Genomic DNA, 26,151 nt, shown 5'->3' with positions numbered 1-26,151 from the left:
CATAAAAATGAAATCTCTGCAAAAATGTGAAGGGTGTACTCACTTCTGTGACATACTGTATATGATATATATATATATATATATATATATATATAAAATCATTATCATCATTCATTAGCTGCACCCCCGCTCAGTAGGGTCGCGGGGGTGCTGGAGCTCATCCCAACCATCTCCGGGCAGTGGGCAGGGGACACCCTGAACTGGTTGCCAGCCAGTCGCAGGGCACACAGGGACAGAAAATCACTCTCTCATTCACACCTAGGGACAATTTCGACCGGCCAATTAACCTGAAATGCATGCTTTTGGAATGTGGGAGGAAACCGGAGTGCCCGGAGAAAACCCACGCAAGCACCGGTAGAACATGCAAACTCATAGCATAGGAAGGTTTGTAGCTGGATTTGAACCCATGACCTCAGAACTGTGCCGCACACGCGCTAACCACCGTGCCGCCGTGCTGCCCCATGTGTATATATATATATGTGTGTGTGTGTGTGTGTGTGTGTGTGTGTGTGTGTGTGTGTGTGTGTGTGTGTGTGTGTGTGTGTGTGTGTGTGTGTGTGTGTGTGTGTGTGTGTGTCTTTATCTGCCTATCTCCATCTCTCCTTTATCTCTCCAACTCCATATCTCTATTTGTCTCTGTCTTTCTGTCTATCTCTATATATCTATTCCACCTCTGCTGTCAAGGTCAAGGGTGCCCACTTGGGATGCAAAGCTTAACTATTGCTTTAAAGCACACAAAGTGCTCCTTTACTTTAGCATCATTCATTTAAAATAGTGTCCATATATTTTATTTTAGCCAAATGGGTATGTCTGGTGTCCTGCTGACTTTAGTGCACTGATGATTGTATTTTTCATTCTTGTTTTTATTTTACTTGCTAGTTTGAAGGGGAGCTCTATCTGTGCCCTGATTTCATCGCCCCTCCGTTCATGGACCACAGCGGGTATCACACATATATTGATGAGAATCTTCCACCTGAGAGTCCTTGTTTGTACGGTCTGCATTCAAATGCGGAGCTGGAGTGCCTCACTCTCACCTCAGAAAACCTCTTAAAGATGCTCCTTGAGCTCCAACCGCAGGACTCCTCCGCAGGAGAGGGGACAGTATTGAGCACAGAGGACAAGGTGTGGTCACTTCAATTTAGTACTTTATTTTTAACTTGCAGAAAATCACTAAAAGTTTATCTTACCGTGATCCCATCTTTCTGTCAGGTTAAGTCCATCATTGAAGACATTTTTGACAAGCTTCCTGAGCAGTATAACATGGCAGAGATGTTGGTGAAGGCGACAGTGCGAAGCCCATACACTTCAGTCTGTCTACAAGAGTGCGAACACATGAATCTCCTTTTGAAGGAAATCAGGAAGTCCCTTAATGAATTAGACCTTGGACTGAAGGTGCTGCGCTGATTTATTACAGTTTCGTTGTTAGTTTTACTGAACATGCTTTTATATAATTCATTGGTGGCATATTCATTTACAGGGAGAGCTTACCATATCTTCTAACATGGAAACGCTGCAGATGGCCTTGTTCAATGACGTGGTACCCGATTCTTGGGCCAAGTTGTCTTACGCATCCACCAAAACGCTTACTCGATGGTAAACAATATTTTTCCTTTGAGCTTTAGGGCTTTTTTGGGGGTATTTTTCTAAATGGTTGATATTGACCTGTTGTCTCAAAAATGCAAGAAAAAAGGGATAAATACTCAACAACACTTACCTGACCCTGTCCTATGCAATGCAATATATTTTGATTTGATTTTCTGGAAAACAATGTTTGACAGGACTGTCTCAGAAAATGTGAATATTATGATACATTTATTTACTTTCTGTAATGCAATTAACTTATTCAATGCCATAACTCAGAAATATATTTTCTGAAGCAATGCCCCTTAGTGCCAAAACCTAAAAAAATTGTTTTTGTTGTTTTGTAAAAAAAAAAAGAAATTATTGTAAAGGGTTTGCCGCTGCTCAAGAGTAAGTATTAAGCCTTTGTAAAAAACTTCATCATGATAAATCAACATTAAATGGCAGGAGTGGCTTGGATCAGATCTTTGTGCACACATCAAGGGAGCGCCCACTTCCTCGTGTTGTTTCTTTTTTTCCCGGCAAAAAAGGGTGTGTGGGTGGCTGAAGCAGTGTGATGAGACCGGCGAAGATATGGATAAATACAAATTGTCAGTTTATTTGTAATGAATCCAGAATATATGACATTTTTATTGCAATTTTCGGAGAAAGTCCTGTTGGTAAAATCAAACCAAAAGTAATCGTGAATAACTTCTTGTTTTAAGAGGATCTTAGCAGTATTATAAAAGTTTGGCTGATTCTTCCACTAATTAAGTCGTGTTTTAGGTTTAGTGATATTCGGAATAGCTGTCATGACCTGGATGGATGGACACAGGATTTTGTTCTACCTGCTGTCGTTTGGCTCTCGGGTCTTTTCAACCCGCAGTCTTTTCTTACTGGTAAGCTCTCACAAACAGCCAGCAAAGACAGATGATGAGCAGCTCATGTGCACTTCGGAGAAGCTGTTTATTTAATTCTTGGGACTTTGATAGCTATTCTGCAGAGCATTGCTCGGAAAAATCAGTGGCCCCTGGATAAGATGACTTTGGTTGCTGATGTCACAAAGAAGACCAAAGAGGATTTTGGGCATCCACCACGGGAGGGGGCCTACATCCATGGCCTCTTCATGGAAGGTGGGATTTATTCCGTGCTGAAAGGCATGTTTAACCCCTTAACGTTCTGACGACCCGTCTTCACAATGTCATCAGTCACTGAAATATGTCATGCTACATATCATTTAAGAAATTCAATGATTGGGATTAGAGACGTATTTCAAAATTTACTATTATTAGAAACGTAACGATCAGCCTGAAGCAAGATAGCTGAAAACTATAAAGCTGGTATAACTAATCAAAAAGTCCTGTGATATTCCACTTATGTAACGATTATTCACAAACATGGTTTGGTTACATTCACGAGAGTCAATTGAATCCAACCGGGGAAAATATTTACTATAAAACACATGATATTGCCGACAGATAAAACAAATCCGCCTAAAAGCATTCCTGCCTGGATTGACAATCCTTGTTGTATTCAGTTCATTCCACTCCATAATTCCAGTTTGAAAATTACCAGACTCGTCAGATGATTTTCAATTAGGCCGTTAGCCTCTGACCTTTTGATTGACTTTACTCTCGGTCAATTGCAAACTTTTTTCAAAGTCCTTTGCCTGACATAGCTTGGCCTGTATTGAGAAAACAGACGTGACTAATTCAAATATTTATTGACACATTAGTTAGCCAATGAACTTCCCAACATAATTTTATAAAATTATACTGGGTGTATTCAAATTAAAGCCGAAAATAAATGTACGTAAATGCAACCTGGGATTTTTACATGCAGTTATCACAGGCAAGTGTGCACAATCATGGATTGACTTCTGGAAAGTGAAGTCAAACATTTGCAACCAAAGTAAAATAAACGGTTGCAAAGGTTTTAGGGCTGTAAACTGGTCATTTCCAAATGGCCACTTTTGGAAACACCTCAACATACCTATAGAAAAGTGTATAAAATACAATGATTTGTTTTTTTAGATCGGGATGAAATTTGACCTGGGACCAGGTAAGACTCAATGCTATTTTCCCAGATGTCTTCTAGCTAAGATGCCCATGCTACACTCTTTTGCAGGCATCTCAATGCAAAAACAAATTCAGGTGTGTTCAAACTTAGATTACTCAATGTTCGTAACACTTGTAGTGATTATTACAAGGTAAAAACGTGAAAGTGTTCCCTTTCAAATGAAACCAAAAGTGTCAATATTCGGTTAAAGGACCGTATTCAATTTACTTACGTCTTGGATTGGGATTTTAGGCAAAATTTACAGGAACGTTAAGAGGTTAATAGGCCTTTGAAATATCAATTCAACACAAAACTTTGTTGATCTGGCTTCAGGAGCACGTTGGGACATTCAGTCGGGAGTCATCGCCGAGGCAGTTTTGAGAGATCTCACCCCGCCATTGCCGGTTCTATACGTAAGAGCCGTACCGGCGGAAGAGCAGGAGCTCAAAAACACTTACCAGTGTCCTCTGTACCGCACTAAACAACGCGGCTCCACATATATTTGGACATTTTGCCTTCGAAACAGGCAGCCTCCGGCAAAGTGGATTTTAGCTGGTGTGGCGCTTCTGCTTTCAGTTTGAGTTGTGAAGGAATAAGTTCAGTATTATTTCTCAAAACAGTATTAATATGCATGACAATTGATATGCTATGTTTATATTTTAGTACATATTAAGTAGATGCAAAAGTTTAACACATACAGTGGCCTTTCTACATAAGAGCTACTCATCATAATTGATGCGCTATAGATGAAAAATTTGATGAGACATTTGAAGTATGAGAATTCAAGCAAGAATGTTGCCCTATTAAACCCAAGTTACTAGAATTTTTAGACGCACTATTGAGACTGCTCACCACCAGCATATCTCCGTCCCAGTTAGCACATTAGTTTCTACCCATACAGACCTGATCCCGTGCACTTGTGTTGTGTTTTTTATCGCTTTGCTTACATATCATCAACAATCTCTCTCTTCCCACACCTCTTTCCCTCACTCCTCCACCACCACGCATACACCTCTGTTAGCAACCGCCGACTTCTTCCATGGTAGGTGCTCATACAGGGTTTGTACGGGTGCTTGAAATCGTTGAAAAGAGTGCCTGGCTGGTTCATTTCACTGAAAGTGATTTAGGATCATTCAACAATTTTCTGGAGTGTCACTTACCATTTCTGGACATCATATTAGACTTCAAACTGATCCACTGCAAAGCATCGACAACCATATACAAGTAAATAAGGACGAGGTTTTGTGTGATTCTCATAGTAACTGTGGATTATAGACTCTCACCTGAACATGGGTGGTGCTAGGAATCAAATGGACTGAACCATTTCAAGGCAGTTGCATTGTTCACTTTTTTTTTGTTAAAAAAAAAGTTCTAGCGTTTTTCATCATATTAAAGTCTATCCTGTCCTTTATTAAGGATAAGAAAGTTTTAAAATATTCGATTTTTGGGGGGGTGCTTGTGTTAAATGTAATTACGGTTGTACATTTAGGCTTAATTTGAATTCTTTTGAAGGATGGGAACATATTAATTGGCTTTCAGTTATGTCTTATGGGAGAAATTCGTTCAGGACGTGAGAAATTCTACATACAAGCTTGAGCTGGGAGCAAATTAATATTATATCTAGAGAGGCCACTGTATTTTATTTTTAGATTAGTTTAAGCACTAATGCTTGCAAATATTTCTTCATAGAGAAAAACACAACTAACATCTCCCTGACACTGCTGAACCTTTGGCCTAAGATGGTCCAACCCATCCATGATTTGTTGGAACTTATGTCTCCATTTTAGACCATGTAATTCTGGATAGGGAGCATATTTTATCAGAAGGTCAAGATTTAAAAAAAGATCACTGGTTGCCCTCTACTAACTGAATGATACACAATGCCGTCTGGAGAGTTCTCGGCCCAAATTCCCAGGAGATGATGTGCACGGTTGCTATTGACTTTTAAATGAGGTGCATTTGACATTGACCTTTTGTACGGCTTCGGGAGAATACTAACAGTGTAATTCATTCGGCCCAGGCCTGCAGAAGAAACCTATTCAAAGCCATTGATAGCTTTCAATGAGACAGCAACACATCAGATTACACATCTTTTATCTGCCCTCTGTCCTGATGAAACAACCCAAACACTTAAACCAGACAGACTTTTTAAGGCTAATTCAAAAGGCATTTGTGGAAAATAAACTCGGCAATTAAAAACGTTAAATAACACAATGTTTTCATAATCATCAGCCAAATAATGAATACCAGTAAATTTCTTATGCAATGCTTTCTGATTGAGATAGTATACCTGTATCGCATTCAAGTACCATATTTCCCGGACTATAAAATGCACCGGATTACAGAGACCCCTCACTATTCCGCACTTCGGTTATCGCTCGTTCATTCCTTCGTGGATTTCAATTGAATTGGTTTTGTCTTTATTGTCATTGATATCATTGTATCGTGCATTGTGTTCTGACAGTGGAGACAGATAAGGGAGGGCGGTCTGTGTTGGGTGTTTGTGACTGTGTGCGTGACTATGATAGTTTGGTGTTAATGTCTGTTTGAGCAACTATGATAGGCTGGTGTATGCTGTCAGTCAAACAGCGGGCAAGCACTGCCTCCGAAAACAAACCAAGAGCATCGTGACCACTAGCTTTTCATTCATCCATTGAATCTGACTCTGAGGGAAGTCATTAGAGTGAGACAAAATGCTGATTACTTGCGGGTGTTCAATAGATTTTTATCGGGTTTCAGAATGCTAGTTCGCAGCTAGTCGACCACTCTCGAAATTGTTTTCTTACACTGAAAGTAGAAGCCTACCAACTTTGTTTTACTTCTGTATAATGACAATTAAACCGTTCTAATACAATTATGTGTTGTGTGTTATTATTTGAAGATCTATAATTGATATTTCGTACAGTCTGTTCTCTCAGTCTGGAGTAACGTCATCTTGAGGTAAGCAATGTGCACAATTGACTCAACTTTGTTCTCGTCATATTTAAAATACTATAGATAAAATTTATCCACCCATCCATCCATCCATTATCTGCACCGCTTATCCTCAGTAGGGTCGCGGGGGTGCTGGATCCCATCCCAGCTATCTTTGGGCAGTGGGCAGGGGACACCCCAAACTGGTTGCCAGCCAATCGCAGGGCACACAGAGACACAATTCTCTCACTCATTCACACCTAGGGACAATTTGAACCGGCCAATTAACCTGACATACATGTTTTTGGAACGTGGGAGGAAACCGGAGTCCCCGGAGGAAACCCACGCAAGCACGGGGAGAACATGCAAACTCCACACAGGAGGTTTCATCTACGACCTCAGAACTGTGTTGCATATGTGCTAACCACTGCGGCGCCGTGCTGCATAGATAAAATTTATTTGAGTTTGATCTAAGAGCCATATTTACCATGAGTACAAAAGAGCCATATATGGCTCGCAAGCCATAGGTTCCTGACCACTGCGGTCATTCATCGTGTAGGAGCGTACACCTATGTACCTATCTATCTAGAAAACATACGCCCCACCGCAGTTTACAGTTAAGGTGTCACACCGACAGAACTCATTTTGGCTGTATGCCGCTAAGGAATTATTCTATTCATTTCCAATCTTATTTACTGTGTTCTTAAGGATATAAAGCACACTTTAAAATTTCTGACCAATTAGAAGTTTTCAGGTGCGCCTTATAGTCGGGAAACTACGGTAATAGTATGACCATGAAAAAATGAGTGCCTTTTGTAGGCACTAATGGCCGTGTTTCTGCTCATTCTGCCGCGCATCCCTTGTATCAGTAGAAAGAATTGGGTGAGAAATTGACTCTGCGTTTGGCATTGCCCTAGGAAATGAAAAACTGATCTTGCCAGTAGCGTCTCTTCATTAACCTTCTCTTCCTGTCATTAGTGTCCCACAGCAGCTAGCCAGTCGTTTGATGACAGGGAAATGATAACGTGCCCGATGTATTTGGGTAGAAATCGCAGGGTACGCCAGGCTTGACGCAGCAGGAGCCTCTCTGCAGTTAGTCATGTTTAAGGACCCAACAGGGACACCTGCTTAACATCAGTAAAGATGCTTGCTCACGGATAAATGTGACTGCGGGGTTTTCAAATTTCTCTTCATTCCACTTGTTTTTGTCCAGCAATGAAGGACGTCTTGAGTTGTGCATATTTTATTTTTTAAATTGAATCAATTCAGTAATTGCTAAAGGGCGGGTGTATTTCTTAACCACTACAGTCTTAGGGGCACCATTTCCTGTGGTGTGTCAAGTCCAGCCTGTTGGCACCCATCCTTCTCCAGTCAAACAAATGTTTCCACAGGGGACCTTTCGCATGTTAGGCGAATGTGCTGACCACTGCACTACAGAAACAGACTTGTTTAAAATGAAAAATATTGCTATGCTTTAGAAATAAATAACTATTGCCTTAGAGATAGATTCCTTATTTCATTTTTACTAGTTCTTAGATTCCGGACTGAATAGTTTGTATTACATATCCATCAAGAGCAGTCAGGAGAGGCAGGTGAAGCAGTGCCTCACTTGTCATCATGGGAATATAAAATTGAAAATATACTAAAGGGTTTTTAAGTTGGGCAGCACGGCGGGGCAGTGGTTAGCGCGTGTGCGGCACAGATCTGAGGTCATGAGATCGAACCTCCTGTGTGGAGTTTGCATGTTCTCCCCGTGCTTGCGTGGGTTTCCTCCGGGCACTCCGGTTTCCTCCTACATTACAAAAACATACATGTCAGGATAATTGGCTGGTCCAAATTGTCCCTAGGTGTGAATGAGTGAGTGAGTTGTCTGTCCCAGTGTGCCCTGCGACTGGCTGGCAACCAGTTCAGGGTGTCCCCTGCCCACTGCCCGAGAATGGCTGGGATGGGCTCCAGCACCCCCGCCACCCTACTGAGGATAAGCGGTGCAGATAATGGATGGGTTATTAAGTTCTTTGTCATTTAACTTTACAATTCAAAATTTTGAACATGCTGAGCGTCTGCAGATGCAGATTGAGCCATGCAGTTCTCTTTCCTCATGGCAGAGGGCAATAGTGATATCAAAGAACTTTTTGGGCACACATCTCAACCTCAAACTGTAGAATTAGTGATTCTATTAGCAAGCTAACAGGAAGTCAAGACATCTAGTATTTTTTTTTTGTGTTACATGGACATTTTTTTGTAATGGGGGTTAGCCATTTTCAATGCTTTTGTTCAAGACCATAAAATGTTTTTTCCCATGCTACGTTTTATATACAGCTTTCTTGCTCTGTCAATCGAATCATGATGTCATGGTTTGGTGCCTGTAGTCCCACCCCTTGTCCGAGAGATGGCAGTATTGCCCTATTTAACAGTCTTCCTCTCCACTTCCTGGTCCAGGTGCTCCCAATCATCATCAGCCACTCCATGTTGCTTTGACATCATAGTACTCATCTCTACATAGTCCCTCTCCAAATGACAAGCTCGCTATCCCAAGATATTATTCTCCAGGTATTCTTAAGCTATTACTCAAATATTTTTCCCAGGACTGTACCCCCCAAGACAACCTCGTCAAGTTTCTCTCCTAAGATTTCCTTCCTCGAAGCCTCGGTCCTGCCCTTGCCTGTCAGTAGGGATTTTTATATTGTTATTAAAGGAATGCCCCCCTGTTGGGGTTTGATTGATCCCTGGTTTTGGACTCCGCGTTTGGGTCTGTCTGACAGTACGTGACGGATATATAAGATGGTGGTTCATTTATTTGTAAATCAAACTGTGCCTCATGAATTTCACTGCAGGTCATTTAATGTATCCTTTCAAATAATGAGTCTCTCATACGAATTGTCTTTTTCATTCTTTTGAGAACTTGCTATCCCTACTTTTTTTAGTCTGAAAGGGCATACCACAAGTAGCTTGAATAGAAAAGGTTTTTTTTTTTTTTTTTTTTTAAATAGATACCAAGTAAAATTTGCTATGCTTGGTGGTCAGGTATGGGACTGACTGACTGACAACCAGCATCTTCTATGTCTTCAATGTCAGGGTTGGGTAGGGTTACTTTAACTTGATTACTTTCAATTACTTTACGATTACTCCAATACCAAATATGCTAATAAAATAAATAACAAAATAAACTAAATATGAATACAATTATGACTCACAACACGTGGTAAGCTTTCTCTCCTGGCTTTGATCTCCGGCAAAACTAACATAAAATGCGACAGAAACAAAATGAAAATAAATCCAAACAGCTTGCCAACATCATTTTTGCCGTTCCATGTATTTCGTTACTCCCCAAGCCTGCACAAAATTTAGTAATTTTATTCATATTTAGTTTCTTTTGTCTTTTATTAGCATATTTGGTATTGGAGTAATCCAAAAGTAATTGAAAGTAATCAAGTTAAAGTAACCCTACCCAATCCTGTTCAATGTCCAATTGTGATAGACATAGTCCTTTTCCAATTATCCCTGTAACCTAGTGTATAACCACTTAGATATGTTATACGAGCAGTGTAAAACAGTGTCAGTCCCGTTTGAAATACAGAACTTGATTGAGAAATGGGATTTGTATTCAACATGGGAAAAAATTGCTCAACAGAACGTTAGTTGTGGGGCTAAGACTATGATTGGCATATGCCAAACCCTTTTCATAATTCTGGGAATTGTTTTATAACTCTCTATCTTGGGATGTATTACTTCCCAGTACGCACTACTGTACAATGTAATAATCTCATTTTACAATCATCAGTTTTTCTGAAAAATAATTTTATTATGTACGCACTGGATATTGTTTGCCATGTTTCACAAACCTGTCCTAACTGCATACACACACAAAAATCCAATCAACATAAAGATCTGAGACACTAAAAGTCCATTAGTATGAAACAAATAGGATATACATATTTTTTATGAACACAGTACAAATACAATAAATATACATTAACATTCATGACTTGAAATATTAAAATAAATGGACTGTCATGGACATTCTACTTGGTTCCAAAACTCAAAATTTGTTTTGAATTTGGAAACATCTTGTTTTTTTGTTCTGTCACTTGTCACTAAATGAGTCTTTTTTTCAAAGTGCCACAGTATTATACTTCACATTCCCCCTAACGGGACGGTTAACGTCTCCCACAAATCCCTCTTTTGACACGACACTATCTATGTCACTCAAATGTGATGAGCTGAAACTGACTAACTGCCTTTGAGTAGAAGAGCAATGTTTGTACTTCATTATTCACTTACTCATTTTGAGTACAATTTATGAAGAACGGGTACAAGTGTCTACTGATTGTCCACAGCATGATAAAAAGGTTCCTATATACTTTAACACAGCAATTCACTTTTCACCCTTTAACAGATGTTCTGCCCTAGTACTGTAAATGATTTTTTCTTATCTAACCACCATTGTAAAAGGTTCCCGTATACAGTAGCGCAGTATTTGACTTTTTACCCCAATGTTTTCACATTGACGTTCTGCACTAATACTGTAAAGGATTAATCGTTATCCAACCGCATATTACATGTTATAAGCACAAAAACTTTGAGCATGATTTGTCTTTTGCCATTACGCTCTCTACTCTGTAGCACTGCGGTTCATCAACACAAGTTGGGTTTTTTTTATAGACATGAGAATGCACATTTATATCAAGATCTGTCATAGTCTTTCTGCTATTTTATTAATTCATATTTCTGTCGAGCCAGTTAACAATGTGCTATTATTAAAACGGAACAAGTCCACTGAGGGTTGCCTATTAAAGTTTTAGATTTTCTCTCCTAATTCAGCCTTTTACTGCAGGAGTCACCGACTTGAGGAACTCATTTTTTTTGTTGCTGATTAATGCCAAGGGTTACCAGTTTGATATTTATTGCTAAAATAATTTATCATGTGATTACTGCTTTGTTGTTGCTGTACTTTGTATTATTTTGTCATTATCATATTTTTTATCATTAGAAGTGTTTCAATAGGCTCATTCAACCACTTAAACCCTATGCAAGTTAGAAATCATATTTCCTAGAAAATCACAATGGCCCATCATTTCTGAGCTATTTCGAGAACCAGTACAGGAGCTAGTGAGATGTTCTTGGGGGTACTTGGTGCCCAAGAGCACCGTGTTGGTGACCCACGATCTACTCTATTTCACTGCAGGACAATAAACAAATTGGTGTTTTCCTACATATCAGGGTTGTTGGGCACATGCGGCCCGTCCGGCTTTTGTTCCAGCCCTACAAACCAAAGCTCCCCAAAAAATTTTTGTTTGGTGCTACTCTTATCCCCAAAGTTCCTTTTTGTCCCCATCCATAAAAATACATTTTTCACAGAGCATTTTTTGGTACTTCACCAGTATTCAAAAATGTGATTATTTTTCTTCAAATGTTTCAGCATTTGCATTTTTTCTCAGGTATTTATTTAATTTATCACGATATTTCTTAAATACTATGCAAACAAAAATATTTTTTTTGCATTTTGAGTTTTTTTAAGGGTGGGGTGCGTTGTTTGATTTTATCAAAAAGTAGAAAGTAGACCATTTTCTCTATTATGTATGCGTTAACAATGCCCGACTGGGTTCAAAGAGCCTTTATATTTTTTTTCACCACACTTATTTGCATTTAACGAACTTTCGGCAACGCTGTTCCGGGACTCGCAATACACTAGGAAGCTGGAAATGGGGGAGGATTGGAGAGTTATTTTATGCCCGTTCCCAGGTTTTTTGTTAGTGTAGCCTAAAAACAGTAAAAGAAAGAAAAGGCCTGTTTCAAATAGTCCAAATGCTAACCCAAAACCCCAAAAAAGATGAAAAAGGAGGAATTTATTTGAAGTCTTAGTAGACAGGAGATGGCGAAAGAGAGTAGCAGAATTTAAAATTGTGGACACCAAAACATTTCCGTGGCAGGATGCTGACCCCCATTTTACCCAATTCTAGGATTCAATTCTGTGTAACATAAAAAAGGTTAAATAGTTTTGTAATTTATCTTTTTTTTCTTTGTAGATTTATAAATGTTTTGATTATGCTTCCTGTGTTTTAATAGTTACAGAGGCAGTGTGTATTATTTACTGCCCCCTAGGGGTAGAACATTTTTAATTCAGTAAAAAACAACATCGATTTGAATACTAGGCAAAAAAAGAAAAAGAAATGTCATACCCAAGATTATTTTTACAATAAATCATAGGTCATGAAATGTATATTTCTTTTACAGAATAGAATCCTTACCTAAGGTCGCCACCATGTTTGTTTAGCAACTTGCTGCTACACTGTGCTCCTTGGCACAGCCCCAGTGTGTAGTATTGTAGAGCTAGATGGCACTGTATTGTCTCGTGCAAAGGAAAACCAGTCCCACAGAGCACAGCAAGACGCCAAACAAACATGGAGGCGACTATTAGATGGTATTCCATGATGTAAAAGAAATACACATTTCTTAACCAATGACTTCTTATATATATAAAAAATAACTTTGGGGGAATAGTTCATGTATTTTTGCCTCAAAGTTTGTTTTCTTGAAGGAAAGTTTTTGGTACTACTAAGAGACTCCAAATGTCACACACTGTCCCTTTAATCTGTTTATACTAAAATGTTAAGTTGTTTTTTTTTGCTCTTTTTTCTTTTTGTTATATTTTTTCCTTTCGTTCGTTTTCTCCCCCATTTTTGGCTTTTGTTTGCTCAGAAAATGTCTAAATCTTTGACATACAACTTTTTTAAGTAACAGAAATAGTTACGTTCCCTGGTGACTACTTACTTTTACTATAGAGTAATTCAGTTACTAACTCGGTTACTTTTTGGAAGAAGTAGTGCATATATATATATAACTCATTTCTTTTTATAAGTAACTAGCGCGTAATAAACGTTGAGGAAAATAAGGAGAAACATTAACTCTGACCGGGACATCAGGATATTTTGGTAAATCCTACCACCTGCCGGACATAAGAGTAACAACACCAGTTTAGGTGGGCTCTTAGTGTGTAACCCAGGCAGTTCCTCGGGTGTGGAAATGCTGCTAAATATAAACGTTGTAGTCCTCTTGTGTCAGATCCATTACCTTTGAAACTTAACAGGGTCCTGAATTTTTAGAAGAAGGCTACAGCAAGTGAGCAGTCTTTCTTTTCAATGGGGCAGCAGTAGCTCAGGAGGTAGAGTGCGTCGTCTTGAAACCAAAGAGGTCGCAGGTTTGATTCCCGGCTCTTTCGAGTTTAATGTCCTTGGGCGAGGCACTGAACCCCTCACGGCCCCGATATGCAGGTAGTAGGTGCCTTGCTTTGCTGACTCCGCTGTTTGTGTGTGATTGGGTAAAAAGTGCATTGTAAAGCGCTTTGGAGTTCCTCAGGGACCGGTTCAAGCGCGATATAAATGCCGTCAGTTCACTAAGTCCGAGGCTCCAGCCTATGAGACAGTTCGAATAAGGTCTGCTGATTGTCGATGATGTGAAGACTATCCAAGTAAACTCGCACATCTGCGCTGCTCTTTAAACTCAAGCCGTTTCCTGTAGGGATGCAAAAGGAAAATCTTGTAATTGTTACCGGTTTGACGGTGGTTAGAAAACAATAATCTAAGTAACTGACCCAAATGATCCTTCTGACAGTGTCTGATGAGCCGGACTGTGTCTGCTATCATGTGCTGGTGGAGAGAAATGAGAAGAAAGTCCATTAAACTACAGATGGCCCAACCCAGTGACGTGCGGTAAGGTTGGTGTTTGGTTAGCCACTGAAGGGTTCGGAAGGGTGCTTGAAATCCTTGAAAATGTTTGTATTTCAATGATATGTTTTCATACCTGTCAACCTGTAGGTTTTTGCCGTACAAAGTATGTTTGTTATGCATTTTAAGACGTGTACGACTTACGAGAAAATCTGTATGGAAAAACGCGAATTTTTCAATTATGGGTACCATCCGGTATACACCGACTATCATATAACAGCAAATCAATCAAGTCAACCGAGTTTGCCGCGGTAGCCTCTATCTCGGTATCGTTTTTTTAGGTCAATACTAACGATTACACGCTAACAGCTATATGCTCGTTGCAAACGAAGCGGGCGGTTTGATGCTACTGTGCGCGTGCGTCTGCAGCCTCGGATTTTATGTGGTAGTTATTTAATGAAAGAAAGTCCGTCTCTTTTTAGATAACCGGATTTTTCGGCTCACCTCATTAAAGAGAGCTGGCCTTCAAACGGCTCATTTGCTTTGATATATTACGAATTATTATGTTGTATAAAGAAGTTAAGAAAAAAGGAAGTATAAAAAGAGAAAATGAAAAAAGGCACGTTTGTGGTTATCCCTAGTATATTACCAACAACAATTTAATGCAGAAAATCAATTCATAATTTGAATAAGAAAATGTATTATTCTACTTGATTATATTTGCATGTATCTTTTTCTTTCTACGGTGAACGTCCAAGCTACTTCATTTTTGAACCTTTTTTATAATAAACTTAGATTCATATCGAGCAACTCAGTATCTCACAACAAAATGTTAATTAAAAATATATATGATATTACGAAACACGTGTACAATATAACATGTTAAACTACATAAATAAACACGTTTGAAAAGAAATATGGTGTAAGATTATTTTGTAAGGGGAAAATACAATATTTTGTAAGGGCATGGAGCCCTGGAGCTTGACAGGTTTGTGTTTTCAAGGGTGGAAAAGTGCTTGCATTTTGAGTGAAGTGCTCGTACATGCTTGATGTTGTTGCTCTGTTTCTCACCAAGTCTAAACTCATAGTGCCAGATGTTTCTCTAAATAGGATGTGCCAATACCAGCCAATCTTTGCCATTATGACTGATATTTAAGGCCTACAAATTTGTTTTGCTCTGTAGCTACTGTGTATAGGCATAGAACGCATTAAAAGAAAGCTTGAGCCCTCATCTCTCGTTAGAAAAAAGTATGCTTCTTTGACCGTTGTGTAGTTAACAACAGTTGAGCATAGTTGGGTTTCTTGAAAATCTTCGATTCCAAGAAAAATTCAGAGAAAAAGGGCTTTTTGTGAAGAAATGCATTTCAAGCAGAACTTTCATTTTGGTGCTTTTTATTTCAATTGTGATGCCCCCAATAGATAAACAATTATTTTCATAAATACAAGGCCCTTTCCTTGCAAAATAACATTTTGTTGCACGTATGCAAGAACGATTCATGAACTTTGCAAAAACGTCTAAGCCCAGATGTTTTCGGTGATGTGATAACTTGATTTGGGTTGTACTTCTTTATCCTAACAAATGCTGATATCTAGTGGGGATTTATCATACTGAAATCCTTTCCAGAGGCCTGATACTTATTGATAAGAAGTGCCATGATGACAGGTGAGGCACAGCCTCACCTGCCTCCCCTGACTGCACGTCATTAGCCCAACCCTATCCTCTGAATTGATAATGACTCAGATCCAGGCGAAAATGACAAGAATACCAAACAATGTATGGAGCCATCCCAATTGAAAACCTAGCATTTCTGTTTCTGACTGTTTTAGTAGTAGATGGACTCGTGTAGGGCAGGCAGAAATGCTCAAAATAAAGGTTGTATTTAAAAAAATAAATAAATACCAAAGTAGCAAACAAAAAAGTGGGCACAAAGCAACCCAGAAAATGTCCAACAATAACACCAGAGACAAAAACCACACCTGATCAAACTATATACAATGGCCAAAACTGGAAATGGAAACTGTGATAAACAAAATCGTCCTTTTAAACACCTGTGCCCAATTCAAACCCCAGTTGGGGCCCTCTGGTGGTAGGAGGTAGACCCTAACACTTACATGACTTACCAGTTTTTCAAAGTTGACCAGATTATCGTGAAATGTCTTGTTGCCTTCATGAATGAATGTAATATCTATAGAGTGAAAGAAAGAGAGAGAGAGAGGTGCCTTTAGTTTTAAGATGTTAGGGGTCGGGTAAAACTTTTTTCAATTGTGATGATCGCAGGGCTGCCAAATATTCATAATCATATTTTAGAATGTACAATGAGAATTTTTCTAATTCTGAAAAAAACAAAAGTATTTAAGAGGGCCAGTTTAAAATAAAAAACAGTCCTTAGTTAAAAATGAACTGCATACCAAACTAGCTATGACTGCAAGTGTCTATGCACCATAAATACCCAATGATCAATCATGTACGTCAGTATAAAAATGAGTATTGCTTGATTTTTTTTATTTGTAATTTTTATTATTTTTGCTGCCCCACAGACTTTAAGGTCAAAGGCGATTCTTAGTAGAGGTCGACCAATTATCGGGCGGGACAATTGCCGGCACCAATACTTGGGAGTTTGAGAGATATTGGTATTCACATTTTTATTAATTCGACTCGTCAATTATTTAAGATCTCTGATGCAGACGCGCCCTCTTTCTCCGTTGCTCCCAATTCTCCTCCCCCCTATCTCTTTGCTACCCAACCCTTTTCTTAACATTAGTTCATCAATCAGTGTTTTTGATTCAGAGAGCGCATAAAAAGCATGCTGAAGTGGAAGCCTGAGTGATTAGCTGTTACCATAACATTAGTTCATCAATCGGGCTCTAAAACAGAAGATCCCACACTTTTCCGTTGAATTTTCGATGCACGTTTTGTTTCAAGTTAAATGAAGTCGTGTTGGTTGTTTTGGCATTTTTATTTATCTATTTCAAAAAATCAAGGAGATATTTCAGTTTTTACTTACCTTTATACAAATTCTATTTCCTGCATGGTTAGGTTTTGTTTTTTGTGACAGATTAATCATGTTAGTTGTGTTGAAATTTAAATTGTAAAAGGTTTTCGAGGGTTAATGCAATGGTATTTTAATTTATAACACATATTCTTTGTTTCTTTTTGCATGATTAAAAATCTCATTTTTAAGCTTTTACAGAAAATGAATATCCGCCTCATATATCGTTTATCGACCTCCTCCTAATACTGATATTTGGTATCGGCCCCGAGAAACCAATATCGTGGATCCCTGCAAGTGTCTATCAGGCAGCACAAATGCATCATGAACAACCAATGACTGATCAACCATGTCAGTATTAAAATTAATTGATTTTTTGGGGGGAGTTTTTGTCGAAAAATGCATATTTGGTCATTTTCTATGAACTACAGGTCTGTAGTATTTGGTAGCACAGGAAAACTGAATTTACCTTTAAGTAGCAGAAGAAAAAAGGGGATCTTTGGTGCCTTCATCTTCTTGAAGGTGTCCCTGTAGGCTTTATGGTTTAGTGAGGGATCCTGTGAGAACAGTTTCAAAACCAAAGAATGGCTTAACAAAGCGGTGGGTAGAGTACATTTACTCCACTTAGTTGAGTAAGTTTTGGGAAATGTTGTACTTGGAGGAGTATTTTTAAATTTCAATACTTTTACTTGAGTAATTTTGAGAAGAAAAAAAACGGTACTTTTACTCTGCTACATTGAAGTCGTTACTTGGTTACATCTCCACGTAAGTACGCGTCTGTCTATCTCCGCTAAGGCGCATTTATTTTGATGCAGAACTCCGGCAGGCTCTAACATGTTTAACCAATCAAACGTAGCAGCCTCGTCACGTGACCCTATTCGACTTCAGCGGGGGAAATTATGTTTATGGATACTTGTAGACCCAGTTAAGACAAAAATGAGCCACTTGATGGTACATGTGCTTAATTTATTGATTTGATTTATACTATTTTTATTTTATTGTTTATTAAAGCACTTGAATTTACATTGCTTATATTAGTATTCTTTTAAATTAAATGTCGTTAGCATGTAGCTTTTAATATAAATTGTTAGCATGAAGCTTTTAGCATCAATTGTTAGCATGTTTCCGTTAGCATTTAGCCAACAGCATGTAGCTGTTCGCGTAACATGTTTGCTTGTATCCTTTAGCATAATATGTAAGCATGTAGACGTTAGCATGTCGCCGTTAGCTTCATTTGTTAGTCTTGAGTATTTGGCATTTAGCCATTGGCATAACTTGTTAACATAACTTGTCAGGATGTAGTCGTTGGCATAATATGTTAAAATGTAGCTGTTAGCATATAGCTGTTAGCATAACTCATTAGCATGTCGCTGTTAGCATAATTTGTTAGCACGTAGCCGTTATCATGTAGCCGTTACCATAATTTGTTAGTGTTAAGTAGTTAGCATTTAGCCGTTAGTATGACTTGTCAGCATTTGTTCGTTAGCATAACTAGTAGGCATGTAGCCTATAGCATGTAGCACGTAGCATAATTTTTCAGCATGAAGCTGTTAGCATTAAGCTGTTATCATAACTTGTTAGAATGAACCAGTTAGCATTTAGCCGTTAGCATACAGCTGTAAGCATAATTTTTTGCAAGTAGCCGTTACCATTACTTGTAATTAGTAGCTGTTAACGTGTAGCATATTTTGTTAGCATATAGCTGTTAGCATGTAATCGTTAGTATTGACCTATTAGCATCATTTATAAGTATTAAACAGTTAAAATGTAGCCGTTATGAATTTTTTGTGGATTGGATGGACTTCGATAATTTGATTATTTGATTTATTTAAAAAAAAAAAAAAAACGACGTTGCTACAATTACTCGGCACTCGAGTCATTTTTTTCACCAAGTACTTTTCTACTTATACTCAAGTAAGTATTTGGATGACTACTTTTACTTCTACTTGAGTAATATTATCCCGAAGTAACAGTACTTTTACTCTAGTAACATTTTTGGCTACTCTACCCACAACATAAGAATAGCATATCGTGTATAATCAGAAAACATACTCCATTTATCTCAATTCGAAAAAGTGAAACTTGGACATGGTTTTATATTCACTACACACGGAGTGAAATCTGACTTACATGTATACTTACTGCATGCTGAAGCTTAACACAACATTAAACAATGTAAGACATTTAAATCGTGCACAGAAAATAGTTTAAATGGGTACCGTGATTCTTTCCAATTCAGAAAACAGCTTCTTAAATTTCCCAGGGATTTTCTGCAAGAATCAAAAAATAAACTTATTATAATCACAAACTTCTCTGAATAGGAGACATCAAATACACTCATAAACCCTGTGGTTTATTTTAAGTAAAATATATTTTATTCATAGAACTATTTGTATTTAGTGCCCAAGTGGTTAAAACACGTCATTCATTAAAAGATTCCGATTTGAGTAAGTAATACGTAAAAAGTATATGAACCATCACATAATCATAAATGAAGAGATTTGTTTTTTTTACATAACATGAGGCTAACTCAGAAGGAGTTGAGCAGACTGACTGCCATCTTGTCGCTAAAAGTTCCCAAAAAACAAAAACTAAAGCATTTTGAGAGGAAGGGGAAAATTATTCTTAATAAGGGTGCAGTTTCGTCACCTTGAATCTCCGTCATTTGTCATCTATTCTGTAATTTGTAGCACTCCTTTTCGGCTGCTCGACACAATACATCTAGTGGTCAAATATTACACAGTCCCTTTAAAAACAGTTTAAGTTCTACTTAAACTTAAAAGCCCATTTTCGCAAAAAATGCTTTTGTATGATATTTTTACCTCTTTTGTTTTAAACAACTTTTTAAAACAAATATCTTTGTAGAATAAAATTGGACGGGTTTAAAACAACGGCAACTATATATTTAAAAAAATCCGCCTTAAAGCATTTCTGCATCATTGAACATTCCTTGTTGCAATCAGTGTGTGTGTCGCCAAATAACTCTAAACAGACTCCGAGACTCGTAAAAGGATTTACAATATGGCTGTTAGCCTCTGATCTTTTGATTGATACCACTCTTTACCAATACCAGGCTTACTTTCACAGTCAACAGCAGCCATTAGCATAAAATGACCTGTATTGATATTCAGAAATATCTTTAGTAACCGGATCAAATGATGATTGACATATCGGTTAGCCAATGAAAGTCTGAAAAGAACGATACGTCAGATGTACGTCGTGTTTTCAAACTAGACCAAATTAAACGTGCCACTCATGATTAATTTTTACGCACAATTATTACGCGCGACTGTGCACGATCATGGATTGAATTTTGGAAATATAAGTGAAACATTCACAACTCTTTCACAATGTCTAAGAAATGGCCGAAGTAAAATACACGAACGCAAAGCTTTTAGGGCTGTGAACTGGTCGTCTCCAAATGGCCACTTTTGGAAACGCCTAGACCTACCTTTGGAAAAACGTGCAAAATACAATGTTTAGTTTTTCAGATTGTCATCAAATTTGACAATTTACCTGTCAAGGCTTCAAGCTATTGTCTCACCTGTTTTCCAGCTGAGAGGCCCATGATACACTATTTTACAGGCATTTGATTGCAAAATGAAATTCAGGGGGAATAAAAACCTTCTATTTCTGTTTTATTCAACTCAGATTACTTAATGTAAGTAGCATTTGCAGTACTTATTTCAGTTTGGCACAAAACCTCAGAGTGTTACTTTTCAAAAGGGACCAAGCATCCAATTTACTTTGGGTATGTCTTGGATTGGTATTTTAGACACATTTTACAGGAACAGTAAGAGATTATAAGAGAAAAAATCAGACAAAAAGCATGTCAGGATAAATAGAAAATATATTTACTCGGCCGTGCTTAGAGAATAGCCTAAATTGTAGGGACTGGCCTACAATAGTTCAATGGAAAATAGTGCATTTATAACAAAACTGAATTGAATTTACTGAATTCATTTGAGATTTTTACCTCCCACGTCTGACTGAGGCGGCTGACAGCAGCGTTGTTCAAGCCCATGATAATAGCAAAGAAACAGTGGAGGTTTTTCTGTACTTTGCAACTGCAAGAAGACAGACAAGAGAGCATGCTGGGAAATGATTGGATTCGACCTGACCGAAATCAGGAATGCGCTACAATGATCAGCCACTAGAGAGCAGCATTCTCCAAACTGTGCTGAATACTGTGCAATGCAGGAATTTTTTCATTGGGTTTCAACTGGAGAGAGCATTGTAGGGCATTCTAAACGCATTTAAAGGGACAGTGCGTAATATTTGAACACTAGACGCTGTTATATTGTGCCATACAAAAAAATGGCCAATTTTTTTGCAAAGAAAGGACGAAAGAAAAAGGAAAATACAATTATAATGAAAAAAGAAAAAGAAGAAAGTGGAAAATAAGATTGATAAAGACAAAACATGGGAAAAATATGAAAAAAATAGAGAAGATAAGAAGAAAAATGGGAAAGAAAGAATAAAGAACGAAATATAGGGAAAGAAATAATAGAAGAAAAAATAAATAAAAAGAAGAAATATTGAGCAGGGGAAAAAAGTAAAATAGGGAAAAAAAAGAAAGAAGAAAAACTATGGGTAAAATACAAAAAGAAAAAAGAGGAGAAAAGAAGAAAATGGGAAAGAAAGAATAAAGAACAGAATAAAGGAAAGAAAGAAAAGAAGAAAAATGAAATACAAACATAGGGGGAAAAGAGTTTCTTGGGGTGCCTCTTACAGCAAGATTTAGAATTTTCTTATCCTACAAGTATTTTAAAAACATGTAACTTTGTATGGTAATTGATGTATTTTTGCACATCATTTAAGCCAGTATTGTTTTTTTTAGTGACTGGAGTATTTTACAACTACGGTGTACTAAATAAGACACACTGTCCCTTTAAATAACAAATACAACACATACGTGTTAATACTCTTTACAGTACACAAACGAATACTTGTGTATTGTAGAAAATTCATGAATTGTGGTATTTATCATGTGTTATTTGCGGGAATAAGACCGTAAGGATGCTTACTGAGCAGCAATCTTGATGAACTTCTTGATGATCTGCACTCTTTGGCAGAGCGCCGTGCACATCAGCACTTCAGTCATCACCCACAATTGGATCTCATTGAAGCGCTGAAGTAACAACTCTAGCGCCTCCGTGTGGCCTCCTTTTTTATGACGCCTGAAGGTGAAGTAGATCAACTCTTGCTGGGAGTAAAAAGTGACATAATTGCCGATGAGCAGTTTTGGGGAATAACGCTGTCATAAATCCTGCCGTCACGTAACGGTGAGATTTTTTCTGTAACGTGGTAATTTCATTTTATTATTTTTAATGCCGTTACAACGCCGTTACTCTTACGTTAAAGGGTGCGTTACTTTGAATGAATTGGGACAAGCATGATGGAATGGACGGATGTTTACTTTCTTACTCGCAAGTTAACCATATCACATAACAGTCAACCTGTACGTTTTTGCTGTACAAAGTACATTTATTATGCATTTTGAGACGTGTACGATGTACGAGAAAATCTGTACGGAAAAACCCAAATTTGTCAGTTCAGTTATACACCGACTATCACGAAACGGCAAATCAATCAAGTAAAACGAGTTCGCCGCGGTAGCCTCTATCTCGGTTTCGTTTTTTGTTGCAAACGAAGTGAGCGGTTTGATGCTACTGTGCGTATGAGTCTGCAGCCTTGGATTTCATGTGGTAGTTATGTAGTGAAAGGAAGTGCGTCTCTTTTTAGAGAACTGACTTTTTCGGCTCAACTCATTAAAGATAGCCGCTCTCAAACGGCTTACTTGCTTTGATGCATTATATTACGGATAATTATGTTGTATAAAGAAGTTAAGAAAAAAAGGAAGTATAAAAGGAAAAAATGAGAAAAGACAGGTTTGTGGTTATCCCTTTAATCAGTATATTACCAACAATAATTTAATGCAGAAAATGAATTCATAATTGTAATAAGAAAATGTATTATTCTACTTAATTATATTTGCATGTATTTTTTTCCTGCTACAGTGAACGTCCAAGCTACTTCATTTTTGAAATTTTTTTATAATAAACCTCATTCAAACTACATAAATAAACATGTTTGAAAAAAAAAAATATGGTGTAAGATTTTTTTGTATTTTGTAAGGGAATGGAGCCATGGAGGTTGACAGGTATGATATCATACAACTGTAAATATTAGGATAAATCTATTGCTGTAGGTTTTGTGTCTTCAAATACGTTTCTGCTTGTGTTTACGTACATTTTGTGCTTGTTTACGTTTTGTGTGTTTTGACGTGCGTTTGCAATAGTTTTTGTGTGTGTTCACATAGGTTTTTCTGTGTTTATGTACGTTTTGTGTGTGTTTACGTACATTTAGTGTGTTTACGTATGTTTTTCTGTGTGTTGACGTATATTTTGTGTATTTACGGATGTTTTTCCGTGTTTACATACGTTTTTGTGTGTCTAGTACATGTTTGTGTGTTTACCTACGTTTTTGTGCATGTTTACACACATTTTCTGTGTTTACATAATGTTTGTTTACGTACGTTTTTTGTGTTTACGTCCATTTTTTGTGTGTGTTCCCGTACATTTTGTGTCTTTACGTCCGTTTTTCTGTGTGTTTACCTATATTTTGTGTATTTTCAGAAGTTTTTCCATGATTGCGTACGTTTTTATGTCTGTTCACGTACATTTTGTGTCTTTATGTATGTTTTTTGGTGTGTTTATGTATATTTTGTGTATTTACGGAAGTTTTTCCGTGTTTACGTACTTTTTTGTGTGTGTTCATGAACATTTTTGTGTGTTAATGTACGCTTTGTGTGTTTTTGTACATTTTTCGTGCGTGTTTATGTAGATTTTTGTACAAAGTGTTATTTTATCTTATTTGTCATTGTTTATTGCACTTCAAGCATAGGATAAATACGTTGCTGGTGAGTTGCAATACATACTTTATTACAAAGTCCTTTAACAAAACTACCTTTCTGTTCTTCTCTATTCAACTGACTCAAATACTGCTCACAAAATTTTAATTCTTTGACATACAACATCTTATTTTTAAAGTAATGGAAGTAGTTACTTTCCCTGGTAACTAGTCACTTTTACTATAGAGTAATTCAGTTACTAACTCAGTTACTTTTTGGATGAAGTAATGAGTAACTACAACTAATTATTCTTTTTAAGGAATGTGCCAACACTGCCAATGAGTGAGGCAGGATAATAATTAAATGGATTGCAATCGACCTAAATAGCTGCTTCTGTCACAAAAGCACAAAAAGAAAGTGATGTTCTGGTGCACACCCACCTCGTGAATGGAGTCAAATATTGTCCAGTCGATGTTGCTGAAGGCTACAGCAATATCCCATGTGTTGAAACTAAACATGTGGGTTGTCCTTTGTTGTAGTTTAGAGTTCTCTGTAAATGGGTCCTGAAGAAGGATGGAGAAAAAAAAAGATGATAAACGGCACCTCCCTCCTTCCCTACTTACCTACCTACCCACCAACCTATCTGCCCATCTACCTACCTACTTGCCTACCCATCGACCTACCTACCGAAACAATCTAACTAATCGACCTCATCAATTTACCTACCTATTCCACCTTCCATCCAACATACTGTAGCTCCCTTTTAATTCACCAATCTACATACATTCCTGCCTACGTACCTACCAGCCTACCTACCTACCAATCTAGCTACCTACCTACCTGCCTAAATCCCTACCTACCTACCTACCCACCTATCTACCTACATACCTTTCTTTCTTGTGCCTACGCATTGTAAAGTAACTGGTGAGTCACGTGGATTTTCTCCCTACCAGGACTTCGCCCAGGTCCTTTCTGCAAACATGCAGCCTTCCAAGCGGCTGCAGGGAAGGTGAGAAAAGAGTGTCATGAGGCTGCAGGAGATGTCTGCCTGTGGGAGAGGAAATGCATCCCATATCACAAGCGGCATGTATCAGGCAAGATCTGGCAAGCAGATTACAAACGGTAGGAAGACACTGATTTTAACCATTTATTGATATCCTCAAACACATTCAGCCCTTTTAAACCAAGATGCTAATGTTTAACTCCATTAAATGGCCATTTTGAACATCTAGAAATATCAAGCAAGCATGGAAACAGCAAGAGTCATTTTAAGTAAATGATCAAAAACATACTCCACCTTAAAAACAGCAACACGTACACGGCACACTCAATTTTGATATAGAGTGCAAGAAATAATGACAATGATTCGGATTAAGTTGATATTTTAAACATTTATTCTCTATATATGCTGAGGCTTGACTGCTTGGCATATTATTGATAGTCTGCTTTTATTTTAGCTACACTGTTGAGTCACATGAGAGGGATAAATAATTGAAACACATACATATTGTGCACAAAAGCACAAGAAAATCAGGTTTTTCTCTATTGGATATTGACACCCTTACCAAAACTTAATTTGGTGTTCAGCATTTACTGAAAAATAATATATTTTAAAGGCTTCAGCGACACTATTATATTTCCAGAATGTCAGACAAAACGCCAGATCCCTATATTTACATTTATCTCTTAGGGCAGCCATTTTAAGAGTTGAGTCTAATTACATTTTCTTTATTGTTATTTATAACAATGTGGTGAAATATTGTATGCAACAAGATTAGACATGACACTCCATAGCAAACACTTAATACTTTAAAGAGAAAAATAAGATAAAAACACTCAGTTAATAGGCAAAAATATTTACAACATAGTGCTTAGTGTCGTAATCAATAGGTAAACGGACTTGCTGTTTGGTTGACAATTCTATCTCTAAATTATTTGGGTCTGAGATGTGCGGCAATCCAGAATTCTTGGTCACACTATCGCCCTCTGCCATGAGGCAAGAGAATCGCGTGCTTCACTTTGCTTTCGCAGACGCTCAGCGCAGTAACATGTTACATACTATTTGTATTAATAAAATTCAATATAATGTGAAAATTCAGAAATCCATCACACA

The 26,151-nt window shown here is 37.7% G+C and overlaps 2 protein-coding genes across 2 annotated transcripts in view; one reads left to right on the top strand and one right to left on the bottom strand.

The window, feature by feature from the left end:
- LOC148371574 (dynein axonemal heavy chain 11) overlaps positions 1-6,429 on the top strand; it is a 53,181-nt gene extending 46,752 nt beyond the window's left edge. The window contains exons 73-78 of the mRNA XM_088326114.1: positions 880-1,122; positions 1,210-1,392; positions 1,478-1,593; positions 2,347-2,459; positions 2,553-2,693; positions 3,952-6,429. Of these exons, the coding sequence (XP_088182240.1) occupies positions 880-1,122; positions 1,210-1,392; positions 1,478-1,593; positions 2,347-2,459; positions 2,553-2,693; positions 3,952-4,199 (1,044 nt within the window). The 3' untranslated portion in view covers positions 4,200-6,429. The remainder of the gene's footprint in view (positions 1-879; positions 1,123-1,209; positions 1,393-1,477; positions 1,594-2,346; positions 2,460-2,552; positions 2,694-3,951) is intronic.
- A 3,879-nt stretch (positions 6,430-10,308) lies between these two features.
- rapgef5b (Rap guanine nucleotide exchange factor (GEF) 5b) overlaps positions 10,309-26,151 on the bottom strand; it is a 52,615-nt gene continuing 36,772 nt past the window's right edge. Inside the window, exons 10-18 of the mRNA XM_088326113.1 lie at positions 24,989-25,086; positions 24,479-24,601; positions 22,213-22,391; positions 21,162-21,252; positions 19,405-19,455; positions 17,655-17,742; positions 16,317-16,381; positions 14,123-14,177; positions 10,309-14,043 (exon numbers count right to left, since the gene is read on the bottom strand). Coding sequence (XP_088182239.1) covers positions 13,925-14,043; positions 14,123-14,177; positions 16,317-16,381; positions 17,655-17,742; positions 19,405-19,455; positions 21,162-21,252; positions 22,213-22,391; positions 24,479-24,601; positions 24,989-25,086 — 869 coding nt within the window. The 3' untranslated portion in view covers positions 10,309-13,924. The remainder of the gene's footprint in view (positions 14,044-14,122; positions 14,178-16,316; positions 16,382-17,654; positions 17,743-19,404; positions 19,456-21,161; positions 21,253-22,212; positions 22,392-24,478; positions 24,602-24,988; positions 25,087-26,151) is intronic.

The sequence above is a fragment of the Urocampus carinirostris genome, chromosome 2, assembly GCF_059441175.1.
Source record: "Urocampus carinirostris isolate Australia breed hairy pipefish chromosome 2, RoL_Ucar_1.0, whole genome shotgun sequence".
Taxonomy (NCBI): domain Eukaryota; kingdom Metazoa; phylum Chordata; class Actinopteri; order Syngnathiformes; family Syngnathidae; genus Urocampus; species Urocampus carinirostris.
The sequence above is the reverse complement of the archived record's forward strand: the minus strand, read 5'-3'. Positions and strand labels throughout refer to the sequence as shown.